Source organism: Muscardinus avellanarius, assembly GCF_963383645.1.
Source record: "Muscardinus avellanarius genome assembly, chromosome: 5".
Taxonomy (NCBI): domain Eukaryota; kingdom Metazoa; phylum Chordata; class Mammalia; order Rodentia; family Gliridae; genus Muscardinus; species Muscardinus avellanarius.
Window position 1 is genome coordinate 88,432,200 of NC_137790.1, and position 13,979 is coordinate 88,446,178.

General features: G+C 44.6%; 1 protein-coding gene across 1 annotated transcript in view; it reads left to right on the forward strand.

The window, feature by feature from the left end:
- Positions 1-7,804: 7,804 nt before the first annotated feature.
- The window catches only part of LOC308263384 (UPF0524 protein C3orf70 homolog), a gene marked incomplete at both ends in the record, with an annotated part of 79,332 nt that continues 73,157 nt past the window's right edge, over positions 7,805-13,979 (forward strand). Inside the window, one exon of the mRNA XM_080696385.1 lies at positions 7,805-8,000. Within this exon, the coding sequence (XP_080552511.1) occupies positions 7,805-8,000 (196 nt within the window). The remainder of the gene's footprint in view (positions 8,001-13,979) is intronic.

A 13,979-nucleotide genomic window follows, 5' to 3' on the forward strand; every position in this document is an offset into this window, starting at 1 on the left:
TCTGGCTTTCAGTCTTGCCTTTGATGGTGGTGGCACAATGGCGTATCTTGTGGAAAACTGCCCTTCGTGCTACAATATCAAAGGGTTAGGGAGGGGCCGTGAATATTTCTCTGTTATAGGCCTGTCATTCTTAAAATGTCTAAAATACCTCTTTGAACCTATAGTTGTCCAGCCTGGGTCACCTACAGAGGGAAGACATTGAGGAAGATTTTCAGTCAGATTTTAAAGTAAGACTTCAAATGAAGCTGCTCATTCTGCGGAGCTGAGACTTGAAAAGCAGGCGATTTGTCTTTCCATATTAATTATGAATTTTTAGCTATAAATATTTTGATGTGTCTATTCAACAATATTTGTCCAGTGTCTCTGATGTGCCCAGCACAGTGTCAGACACTCGGACCTTAGCACCTGCCTCGTTTCTTGAGGTACCAAGAGGCAGACACAGTTAGGAAAGTGAGAGAGAGAGAGAGAGAGAGAGAGAGAGAGAGAGAGAGAGAGAAAAGAAAAGAGAGAGGGAAGAGAGAGAAAGAGAAGAGAGAGAGAGAGAAAGAAAGGAGAGAGCGGGGGAGAGAGAAAGAAGAGAGGAGAGGAGAGGAGAGGAGAGGAGGAGGAGGAGGAGGAGGAGGAGGAGGAGGAGGAGGAGGAGGGAATCAACAAAAGACTCTGGGTAGCATTTGAGCTAGAACTTGACCAGAGTAGGATTCCCTGCACATAACAGGGATTGGATAGCTGAGGGCAAAGAGGGAAGAATGAGGGTGGCGCAGTGGCAGGCAGAAAAGCAAAGTATATAGAACAATAATATAGGAAGGTGTCTGATCTGAAAACACAGGCGGATGGCTGGAGAAGAGGCCAGGAGGGCTTTGTATTTCCTACAGAGGACTTTTATTTGGTCCAGCCAGCAACGAGAGCCATCAAAGAATTTTAAGTGCAGATGTGACATAATCAAATTTATGTTTTAGAGAGATCTCTTCACAGCTCCTTGAAGGATTGGAGAGTAGAAAGTTGGGATAAAGATAGTCTGTAGATGTGGCAGGTGTTGCAAAGAGGAGGGACTTATGTGGATTGAACATCTGCAATGTGCCAGACACAGAGCTCGGCTCTTGTGTTATCATATGTTATCATAGCTCATATTCATTCAAGTGTGTGAAGTAGGAATTGAAACTCCCATTTAAAGCCGGGTGTGGTGGTGCCCACTTGTAATCCCAGTACTTGGGAGGTTGAGACAGGATGGTTGCAGGGTTGCAGCCAGCCTCAGCTACTTAGTGAGGCTCTCAGCAACTTAGTGAGAGCCTGTTTCCAAATAAAAAATAAAATAGGGCTGGAGGTGTAGCTCACAAGTAGAATGCCCCTGGGTTCACTCTCCTATCTCCCCCCCAAACAAACAAACAAACAAACAAGTGAGCAACAAACTCCCATTTAAGAAATAAGGCTCAATAGCTTGCCCATGGTCTCCTGGCAGGGTGGTGGTGAAGCTGAGCTTTGATCAAGTCTGATTCCAAAGCTGCTGTTCTTTCCTTGACACTGAAATGAATGAAGAGTCTGAATTATGGCAGCGGCCTTGCTAAGAGGCATTCTAACTTCTCCCAGTCTCTGAATTTAGTTGCACTGCATTTGGAAGCTGCTCCATCCACTTCATCACTCTAATTGCTTTAATATGACTAATTGACCAATTACTAGCGGGTTATTTATAACTGTGGTGGAATTGGTTGCTTGGTTCAATCAAGCAACAAAAAACTAACTGATTTGTAATGACTCGATTTATCAAAGTGTTCGGAAGGGTTGGTGTACACGGACAGCTTATATTAGCAGTAGACAAATATGTGCAGTTCAATAGGAAGGGAATATCTGACTATTCACAAGTGACATTCTAACCAAAAAGACTCTAACCCTAGCTCTATGACCCAATGGACGAGTCATAAATTTGGGCACTAAGAGATGTTATATAGAAACTTTTTTGTTATTAATAAAGAAATTAAAGCTTAGAAAGCATAATCGACTTGCAGTGTCTTCAGCCAGTTACTGACAGAGGTTAGATTTGAACTATTTGCATTGTTGCCATCACAAATCTTACAGATCTTTCCCTACTATGCCTGGTGCACGGTACATTGAGTGAGTCACATAGCCTCTTGAATCCTCAGCTACTTTGTCTAAAACATGAGAAGACTGGTAGATGTATCAGATTTTGCTATGTAAGAAACAACATAAATAGCTTGAAACAACAGCCACTTTATTTAGCTTATTATTCTGTGCTCTCAGTGATGGTTGTCTGGTCTGAACTGGCTGGCCAGTTTTCAGCTGGACTCTCATTTGCTTCTGTGATCAGCTGGTGGGTCCAGCATGATCTAGTAGAGCTCACTCATAGGTCTAGTGGTTGACAGATCATTGGCTGGGGACTGCTGCTCATCAACTGCGGATGCGCCATTCTTCTCCACAGTCATCTCATCCTCCAGCAGTCTTGCTCAGGCTTGTACACACAGTGGTCTCAGGCTTCCAAGCACAGAAAGAAAGGACGAACCCAGGGAGCATGCTCTTGGCAAATCCATACCACACCATCTTTGCTAGTCTCCCATTGGCTAAGACAAGTCACATGCTGCAGTAGGTAGCTTCTGAAAAGCTGCCAATGATTCCTGCCTTCCAGTATTCCTGCCCTTGTGTAACTTCTTCTCTTGCACAGGCCTTGATCCTTGATTTAGTGACTTGCTTCTAATAGGTAGAAGATGGCGCAAATGATGGAAATTCTATCCCTAGATTAGTTTATAAAGGATGGTGATGCGTGCGCGCGTGTGTGTGCGTGCGTGTGCGTGTGTGTGTGCACGCGCACTTGTGTGTGTGTGTGCGCGCGTGTGTGCGCGCGCATGTGTGTGTGTGTGTGTGTGTGTGTGTGTGTGTGTGTGTGTGTTGCTGGAATCTAATCCAGGGCCTCACTCCATCTCTGAGCAGCATCTCCAGCCCAGCCAATTCCTGATTTTTTTTTTTTTAAAGACATGTTTCTTGGCCGGCACAGGAGGATAGCAGGTTCAAGGCCAGTCTCAACAACTTAGCAATAGACTGTTTCAAAACATATATATGTATATGGAGAGCTGGGGGGTCTAACTCAGAGATAAAATGCTCTTGGGTTCAAGCCCCAGTACCCTTCCCCTAAAAAAAGACATGCTTGCTCTGATAAAACCAGCTGCAATGTGTGCATATCCAGAGAGGCCATGAAGAGGTCCAACAACCAGTGAGGAACTGAACCCTTGGCCCAGCAGTTCCTCAAGGTACTGGATCTTGCCAACCACTAGTGAGTAATGTTGGAAGCTAGGTTCCTATCTGAACCTTAGTTGGGAATGTAGATCTGCCCATACCTTCATTACAGCCTTGTGAGAAATGTTGAAACAGATGACTTGGCGAGGCAAGCCTAGGTCTGGACTCACAGAAACTGTGTGTTGTTTCAATTAGGGGGTCATTTGTTTCATAGCAAAAGATAGTTAATATTCATGGCTAAGCTCAGAGTCAGAGTAGGAGGGGGGTGGGCCTTCTCGACACGGTGTGCTTTATAAGAAGAGTTAACTTTATGAGATATTTACATGTTTGCAAATCATTTACCAAGATGAATTTTTTTCTTCAGCTTTTTAGAATTTGAGGTGGAATTATTTTATTACTTCAATGTTTATTTACTCTGCTATAAGTGGTGGTATTGTAGTTTGGATCTGGAATGTCCCCCAAAGGCTCATGTTTTATTTTATTTTGTTTTACTGTTACTGGGGATGGAACCCAGGAGCATTCTACCTCGGAGCAACACCCCCAGCACTATTTTTTATTTTGAAACAGGGTCTCACTGAGTTGCAAAGGGCCTCACTAAGTAGCTGAGGCTGGCTTTGAACCTCCTCCTGTCTCAGCCTCCCAAGTACTGGGATTACCAGCGTGCGCCACCACACCCTGCAAGGCTCATGTTTTAAAGGCTTGGTCTCCTGGTGCTGCTATTGGGAGGTAGTAGAAACTTGAGGAGGTAGGACCTAGTTGGAGGAAGTAGATCACTGAAGACATGGCTTTGAAGGGTATATTTTGTGTCTGTCTGTCTATGACTCTTACCACCATAAGGTGAACAGCTTTCCTCCCCCATTCCCTCTCTTCCATGGAGTTCTGCCTCATCACAAGCTCCGAAACAATGGAGCCAAGAGATCATGGACTGAAACCTCTGAAACTGTGAGACAAAATAAAATTTACCTACTCTTGTTTTTCTCAGCTGGTTTGTCACAGTGATGGGAAGTTAACACAAGTGGGAACAAGGTGGTGAACAAGACAGAGGTCATGTTTGTGGTCTCCAGGAGCTTACAGTGTGAGATGGAGACAGACATTAGCTCAGTGATTCCTTCTTATTAACTTAATGTTGGACATGAAGGAAGAGTGTATATAACTTAGTCTGGGTTGGTCAGAGAAAGCTTCTTTGAGAAAGTGGTACTAAAACTGAAGAGGTGGGAAAGGGAGAAGGCAGAGGAAGAGGAAAATTCCAGGCAGAGGGCATGGCCTGCCTCCCTCCCTTCTTTCTTTCTTTCTTTCTTTCTTTCTTTCTTTCTTTCTTTCTTTCTTTCTTTCTTTCTTTCTTTCTTTCCCTCTTTTCCTTTTGTGGTACTCAGGGTGGAACCCAGGGGCATTCTACCTCCAAGCTGCATCCCAGCCCTATTTTTTATTCTTTATATTTTGAAACAGGGTCTCACTGAGTTGCAAAGGGCCTCACTAAGTAGTGGAGGCTGTCCTTGAACCACGCTCTTCCTGTCTCAGCCTCCCAAATGCTGGGATTACAAGTGTGCACCACCAGTCCTGGCTTAATTTTTCTTTCTTTGTGGTACTGGAGACTGAACCCAGGGGCATTCTACCTCTGAGCTACACCCCCAGCTCTATTTCTATTTTTTATTTTGAAACAGGATCTCAGTTGTGGAAGGCCTTTCTAGGTTGCTGAGGCTGGCTACGAATCTGTGATCCTCTTGTCTCAGCCTCCCAAGTACTGGGATTATGTGTGTGTGCCACCATACCTGGCAAGTGGTGTTCTTAAAGAGGAGATAGAGAAGTTGCCAGCAGCTGTGGGACAAGTTCATCTTTATGATCAAACCGTATGCTATTATGTGATACTGGTATTGTGTGATGTTGTTTTTAAAGGTTCTTTTAGAGATGCATACTGAAATATTTGTTGATGAGATTATATGTTGTCTGCATTTGCTTCAAAATAACCCAGTGGCAGGGTAGAGGGTTAGGAGTAGGGAAACCTACAGACAAAACAAGATTTTTTTTGTGTGTGGGTCTGGGGATGGAACCCAGGGGCATTTGTCCTCTGAGATACACCCCCTGCCCCATTTTTTATTCATTATTTTGAAACAGGGTCTCACTGAGTTGTAGAGGGCCTCACTAAATAGCTAAGGCTGTCCACGAACCGCGATCCTCCAGTCTCAGCCTCCCAAATGCTGGGATTACAAGCATGCGCCACCATGCCCTGCCAAAACAAGACTTTTTTTTTAAAAAAGATGAATTAATATCAGGTAATGACTATAAGAGTCTATTATGCTATTCTACTTTGGTATATAAAATAGTTTTATTTTCCATAATAAAACTTGAAAAAATATATCCCAAGAACACATCCTAAAAGCTGTGTGTGTATTTTTTAAGAGGTTATTGCATTTATCTTTCCCTGCTCCATTCCAGACAGTGTAGGTTAAGAACACCTTTAGGTCAAGGGGATGGAATGTCATGGAAAAGAGAGTGTAAAAACACCCCCATTTCTAATCATGTGGATGCTGGGGTAAGTCACCTTGCCTCTTGGCTATAGTGCTATATTGCATTCTTTCTTGTGCTCAGGTTTCACTAGCTGAGATGGTATGCTTCATATTTAGTGGAATGTTATAGCGTGATTCACCCTAGAGGAAAAGCCAATGGAAATATCTTGTGTATGTTTTCTTGAAGGGACTCTGTTATTAGGCATTATATGATATGGACAGTACTACAGCGAGTTTATAGGCTGGAGAAGGAGAAAAATGCAGAACAGACAGAAATACCCCTTTGTTTAAAATTTTTTTGTTTGACCTGGTGTTGTAATAAAGTAGTGTGGATTACTCTGATTTTCTTTTGCTCCTGTTATTCTGAGGTGGGTTAGAATATGAATTTAACAGCAGGGATGCTTGGATTTTATGTCAGCCCATGCACTGAGGGAGGTGGGCGCCTGGGACGGAAGGTGAAGAGGTGACGGCTCATGTTTACAACTGTTTTCAACGTTAGGTTAATGGGAAATCACCATTTGTGACTTAGATTCAGACATTTCTTGGAAATATCTTTGCGGCCAAAGGGAGTCTCTCTCCATCCCTAATAGGGATTTCACTGGAGTCAGACATATGCAAATTACATTTCTCAAGCCAAGGTTAAATAAAAGGGAAAATTATGAAAGATTGCTTATGGCAGCAAGGATTTCCAGGGCTTGAGGATAAAATTCAGTTCTTTCTAAGCCAGGATGAGTCTCCTGTCAGTGCAAAGCAGGAAAGGAATAAAGTGGAGAAAGGGGAGCTGGTCATAATAAGCATGTTCCAGCACAGCATTTGCGTTGAAAGGCTTTGTTGTTCCCTGAACCGCCGTTATTACAGGCATTTTCCTGTGCTCTGAAAAACGTTTGGCAAAAGAGAGTGTCTCCTCCTTTCCTGTGTTCCAGGCTGGGCTCTGGCCGCCTTGCAGGGAAACACCAATCCCCAGCGGGGCCCCCTGGGAGCAAATGCTTTGTTTACTCCTTACTGAATCCAGCCGGGGTCCATTCTCAGCAGCAGAGCCTGGCATGGAAAACCTATTTAGAGCAACTTGTCGCCAGGAGGGAAGAACTGAAGCTGACTCTGCGTGTGTGTGTGTGTGTGTGTGTGTGTGTGTGTGTGTGTGTGTTGGGGGGGAGCAGGCAGCCACCATCCTTGCCAGTCACACCCACTGGCCAGAGGGAGCATTAACACTGAAATGCAAATAGATCTAGCGTGCTACCCCTACTCGTGCCATCTCCACCCATATACACCGAGCACACGCTCGCCACGCTAGTCACACGTGCCACGCTGCAATACAACACACACACACACACACACACACACACACACACACACACTGCCCATACACACTATATAATTAACACCCACCACAAGCCACAGACACGTACGCACTCCACACCCCCCCCCACATTACATTAATCATACCCATACACATCAGAGGCCCACTTCATGGAACACTCTGCGTGAGGCACAACCCCCACCCAGGCCCACCACAGTACCCCCAACACTCGTGAACTGCGTGCCCCCCCCTCCCCCCCGCACCCAGCCGCTGCTTTCCGGCTCTGGCGGGCGGGTAGGCAGCAGGCCGCCTCCTCCGGGAGCGGAGCGGAGCCGCCCGGGCCGGCGAGGGGGCGGGGCGAGGCGAGAAGGGGGCGTGCCCTGGGCGGGGGCGGGGCGGACAGGGGGCGTGCCCTGGGCGGGGGCGGGGCGGGCAGAGCGGGCAGGGGCGTGTCCGGGCGGGGGCGGGGCGGGCGTGAGCGGGCCTCGCCCCGCGGGCGCGCGGCCTGGGAGCGGCGCGGTGCGGGCCCCACGGCGCGGGGAGCCTGCGCGAGGCTGCCGCGAGGCGTGGGCCACAGCGGCCGGGCTCCGAGGGCGGCGGAGGCGGGCGGCGGCGCGGCAGCCCCGGCCCGACGCGGCGCCCCTCCTCCCGCTCGCCGCCTGGGCGCCCGGCGCCCGGACCGGCCGCCGCTGGGCTCGCCTGGGCTCGGCGCGGCCCGACTCGGCTCGGCTCGGCTCAGCTCTGCTCGGCGGGCCGGGGAGACATGAGCGCGGCCGCCGCGCCGCCGCCCGAGCGGGGCTGGAAGAGCGAGAAAGTGGACGAGGCGCAGGCCCTGGCGCGGACGTGCGCCGCCCGCAGACCCGACTTCCAGCCGTGCGACGGGCTGTCCATCTGTGCCACGCACAGCCACGGCAAGTGCTTCAAGCTGCACTGGTGCTGCCACCTGGGCTGGTGTCACTGTAAGTGGACGCGCCGCCGCCCAGGCCGGCTCGGTGCTGGGGCGCTTGGAAATCGGATTCGTCCCGTTGAGCCTGTGCGAACTGAGAAAGAGCTCAGTGCAGGGCTTGCTCCAAGAAGTTAGAAGGAACAGTGTTGGAGGACAAACTCCTTAATACCCGGCTGCAGCAGTTAGAGCCCAAGAGTCTGTTTAACAACTACAAGATAAAGCAAATGAACGCGAGCTTAAATGATCTTACCCTGATGTGCAAAAGCCAGAAATGAATGGGCTCAGACCTTCCTCTGTATTTATTCTCCCTGTGATTTTTTTTTAAGTAGATCAAATTTAAGCAGCCGTTTAATCAGAATTCCACAAATTGATTAGTTTACGGCGTTTGGCTCGCTCTATCTGATGAATAATCCATCTTTTTAGAAATATATTCTAAAGTTAGTTTCCACATGATCTTAGAGGATCTTTGAGTGCTTATTTAGGACACAAGTTTTTCAGGTGGTCTTGTTAAATTTATTTGTTCCTTATTGCTAGAAGAAAATGGCTTAAGCCGAAGATGCTGTATGTAACAAATCCTTATTTACATTAATTGAACACGATTGAATACTTTTAGTTGGATTTATGAATTAAAGGATACACTTTGCATGTTCTTTACAGATTTTAGGCAGTACTGTTTCGTGTTTCATCGACTGGTGGGGCAGTTTTTTCCTGTTATCTTTCTTCTTGTGGTCAGGTTGCTCTCAGAAAGCAGTGGGGGCAGGTTACGGAGTGGGAAGTAGCAACTGAGGGAAACCTGAGGTGCTGAAATACACAAGTAGAATGAGTCTGGTGAGATTCCATTTCCTGGAGAAGCTACTGTGGTAGTGTGGTATGTGAGGAAGGTTTATTGTGGTCCAACTCAGTGCCTGTTTTATTTTAGCAATATCCCCTGTAAGTGCACAATTACTGTTGGGAACCTTGCAATCTAATCAGCTAGCTTCTTCCTTCATTATCCTTGACTCTTAGAATACTCTTCCATATAAGGAGCTGGAATCGGTTGCTTTCTAACTTCTTTCCATTGGCCCTGTTTGTACCTTGTGAGAGGTATGGAACAAATTCTTTTTCAGGTTATGGCCGTTTTAACTCTTCATATGTACATATCCAAATATGCATGTGAATTTACTGCAGGCATGGCTTATCTCTGTATCCCTGGCCTTTCTCCCAATGGAGTGGGGTTTCCTGTAAAAGGTTTGAACTTCATATTCATTGAATGACTGAATGAAGATGGTCTCCATTTTCTTCTGAGCATTATTTTGTCCTATTTGTAAATTTCTATTTCCTTCTACCCTTTTTTTGGAATAGTATCCAAGCTCCTATGTCCTGGTCGTTCTGTTCTGAACATGTACTAATGTGGCCATGATCCTGTAAAGACTGTAAGGGGCAGAAAGGTTGGCAGTATGCCAGTGGTGGGCTGATCAGTCCAGAGTGGAGCAAGACTGCGCTTCCCACCTTTGAGATACTTCTGCTGCTGCTGCTGCTACAGTAGCTACTGTTGCATTAGTTCTCCTGATGTCTGTATCTCATCATACTGAGCTTGATGACAATTAATGCCATTAACTGGGCTCTTTTAAAAAATCTGTGACCACTGAGACATAGCTTGTCCAACTCAAAGTTATTGGGATATTTTTATAAATAGGTTCTCATTCCTTAGGTATTTTCCCTATTCTGTTTTTAGAACTAGCTCATTTTTCTGAAATACTGTGTTTTATAATTTTGGCTTTTTTTTCCCTTTTGGTTCTAGAGATTGAACCCAGGGACATTCTACCCCTGAGCTACTCCCAAAGCCCCATTTTTTTATTCCTTATTTTGAAACAGGGGCTCACTAAATTGCCAAGGGCCTCACTAAGTAGCTGAGGCTGGCTGTGAACCTGTGTGCCTCCTGTCTCAGCCTCTCAATACAGGCTTACAGGTGTACGCCACCACACCCAGATTGGCTTTTAAATAATATATATTATTCCTCCTAGGTTCATGTCATGCACATTTTAGATGCCAACAATAATGCAGTAACCTTTCACACTTTTGTTCAAGTTATTGATAAAAGAGTTGAACAGGAGATGACCATATATGGCATCATGAAACTTGCTGATATACCTGTCCTTTAGGTTGATAGCAATTTATTAATGGGTACTTGTTCAAGTTGTTCACACAATTTCCTGGTCACCGAAGTATGCTATTATCCATCCTTTATTTCTCGTGTCCATATGGGAACCATGAGCATCTGGTCAAATATCTTGTCTCAGTTCTACAAACATGGGACATTTACTGTTCCATTCTAATCTATGATCTGTACAGACTCTTTCAAAACAGGGTGAAAAGACCCATTAGATTAATCTGATATAACTCGGGTCAGTTCCACAACTGCTTTCCATTTTTACCAAAATGCTTACCATTTCCTTTTCTCAGTGGTTAGAAACTGGTTTAAAATAAATAATCTGAATTTGGAAATGGATTACTTTCAAGTATACTGGACTGTTGGCAGTTTTTTCTAGTTTAAAAATTCAGTCCAGCTGGATATAGTGGCATAAGCTTGTAATCCCAGGACTTGGGAGGCTGAGACAGGAGGATTTGAATGTGGAGGACAGCTTCAGCAAATACTGAGACCCTCAGCAACCCAGCGAGACACTGTTTCAGAAAATAAAAATAAAAAGGAGAGGGGCTGGGGCTTGTAGCTCAGAGGTAGAATGCCTCGAATCCTCAGTACCAAATAATAAGTAAGTAAATAATTCAGTTTTATGTTCATTTGTTCATTTCCATTCTTCAACCAGGGCCTGGTTCTTATGCTTTCTGCGCTGGCAGCATTCAATGATCCACTCACAGGAACTGTGCCGTTTAAAGCATCCAGGTGCTTTGTGGCAGTCTCCTCACCTGACTGGGCATGAATTCTTTCCACCCTTTTTACCCCAAATAGCGTATTCTCTTGAGGAGAAAGAGTTAACATACTTGAGAGGTTCTGTTTTCTTTTGGCATTCATACAGCACATCAGTCCTAAGCAGGATCCCTTTAATTCTGTTTCACGTGTCTCTTTATGAGACATTATTATGGAGACAGTACAACTGCGAATACAGCTGGATTCTGCCCTTTAAGCAGAGTTTCAGGGCATGACCTATGCTGTATTTGTTTTTCTAATTCCTTTATACTCACAAATGTTGAAGGTGAGAAAACTATAGGTCTTTTCACCAAAGTGGAGAATGTTAACATGGGAGGATTCCTTTCATACTTGAAAAAGGTAGATTCAGAACAAGTAAAGGCAATTCAGCATTGAATGGTTGATGTTACAGTTGTGAAAGTTATAATCTTATGCAATAGAAAAAGCTGAAAAATATTCACAGGTTTATAAAAGGCATGAAATCATGTGCATATTCATAGATGCAGTACTTGATGCATTATTGCATAATTGGTGTGTTTGGGTAGTGGCTGATTTTTGAGGGTGATGTCTGGGAGAAAAACCATCAATATTCTGTTGGTGTCGAGGGTAGATTATTGGGCTGAAAAAACCATAACTCCAAATCTTTGACTTAATCTTCCCAGTAAGGAATGATAATAGTTGAATTAATGAGTGAAGGTCGGCCTCTCCCCCCTCCCCTCTCATGGTACTGGGGATGGAACCCAGGAGTATTCTACCTCTGAGCTATACCCCCAATATGCTAGCAGTGATTTTCTTTACGGTAGAGGGTGAGTGATTTGAGTCTTGGGACAGTGGCTTCTGGAATATACTTAATTGAAGTATTATTCAAAGCTATTTTGAGATGGGGAATTCTTCAAGGTAAAAAGAGATTGGAGTGCCAGGAGTTGATTTTTAATATTCGGTGATTAATTTGTGCAGAATAATATTATGCCGAGCACTTACTAGCCAATTGTGTCCATTTTAGAGTTGAGAAAAGCCGGGCGTGATGGCGCACGCTTGTAATCCCCGCGCTTGGGAGGCGGAGACAGGAGGGTCATGCAGGTTCGAAGCCAGCCTTGCTGGTTTAAGAGACCCTGTTTCCAAATAAAAAATATAAAATGGGTCTGGGAGTGTAGCCTGGAGATAGAAGGGTTTCCAGGAACCCCAGCACCACCAAAAATAGAGTTGAGAAAAAAGGCCTGGAAGAGTTAAATTGTTTTCCCATTGGCACATAGCTAGTACGGAGTAGATCCTGAATTTGGATTCAGGTATACCTCATTCTAGGATCTGAACTCGACCCACCATTGACACTGCAGAACAATATAAAATGATAAGCAGAAACAGCAGGTCAGTTCCGTTAAAGCAATGATGGGGAAAGTGTTTACAAAATGGGAAAGTTGTATTAGTTGCAGTAGTGAAATTGAGAAGAATGAGAACTGTAGAGAACTCACTGTATGTGGTAAAGAATCAAACGTAAGTGAAGGGTTAAGAGAGAAGTGATTAGAAGGTGGCAGGTGGGGTGAGTGGGTGTTCATGGTGTGCTGTAGGTTCCACTGGCAGAACTCAGAGTTGGCTTAATAAAAATCACATAATAGAGCTCAACTTTCTGCAGGAGACATCTTAAAAGATTTCTGTTTCTTTCAGGTCGAAAGCAGGAAGAGTGGGACTTGATGTTGTCTAATAGATTATATTAGCATATCTAAAGAAAGACTGTCACTGTAGAAGGTGGATGGGCAGCATAAAAATGTGGGAAAATGGGAGTTAGAGAGGCAGAATTCTCAAGTGTTTTTCAGGACTGTTCAGAGAAGATGGTATGCTGCCAAGGGTGAAATGTCTGGTCCTTCAGGCTGAGCTATCCCAGCAAACATTGGTTACAATTTGGCTTCCTATTTATAGATTTCCTGTGTGGAGAGAAGTTAGTTAGGAAATTCAGCTGTCAGGACCTTAGGGAAAATATACTTCTTTCTGTTAGTTGATAAATTAGCATTGTAGTTTCCATATTATTTTATTTGTTCTGTTACTGTTTTTATCCAGCTCTACAGAAACTCACATGATCAAGTTCTACCTTCCCTAGGGGATGATAGTTGGTTTTCCTAAAGGACATCTCAGTCACAGTAGTTAGAGAAAATATATTCAAGAAGATTGACAGTGAAACCTAGCAAACAATTGAAAGTTTAAAAAGAGTGGGAGGTTGATTAGATGGAAGAGTCAACTTATGTTTTTTTTCCCTCCCTAACAATGAAGATTTTAACCATGTCTGTTGGTTGGGAGATGAGAATATAGGTGTTAAGCTGGGTGTGGTGACGCATGCCTGTAATCCCAATCCTTGGGAGGCTGAGACAGGAGGATTGCAGGTTTGAAGCCAGCCCTTGCAACTTAGTGAAGCTGTCAGTAGTTTAGGGAGATCTTGTTTCCAAATAAAAAAATAAATAAGGCTGAGGGCATAACTCCCACCCCCAATTAAAATGTACCAGGGTTCAATCCCCGGTGCCACAAATAAAAACCCAAACCTAAACAAACCAAAAAACACAGGTTTCAAGAAGAGTATGTGGTACAAGGTTCTGGATGAATTTCTTTGAAGCTGAGAAGAGATAGAGAAAGCTGATAGTGTCTTTTCATCCAGGTGCTGCTTGAATCATGGTTGTATCAACCTCAGATAACATACTTAATGCTTATGCACAGGCACAGTAATCATCTTTTTGTATGTTTTAGTTTATTCAAACCTCACAGCAACTTGGGGATGGAACCCAGGGGCATTCTCTTTCTGAGCTACAACCCTAGTCCTATTTTATTTTTTATTTTGAAATAGTGTCTCACTGAGTTGCGGAAGGCATCACTAAATTGCCAAGGCTGGTCACATATTTGTGACTGTCTCAGGCTCCCAAGTACTAAGATATGCCCCCAAACCTGGTATATCCTCATTTTTTTCAATTAGAAAATTTACTCAAGGTTACATGTAGGTCACCTCAGTGGCTTGTGGTAGATGGGCATCAGTGTTACAAACCAACTAGGGCTTCTGGGCACTTCTTTCTACTGAAGGTAATATGAGGATGAAAAAAATTCTTTTTG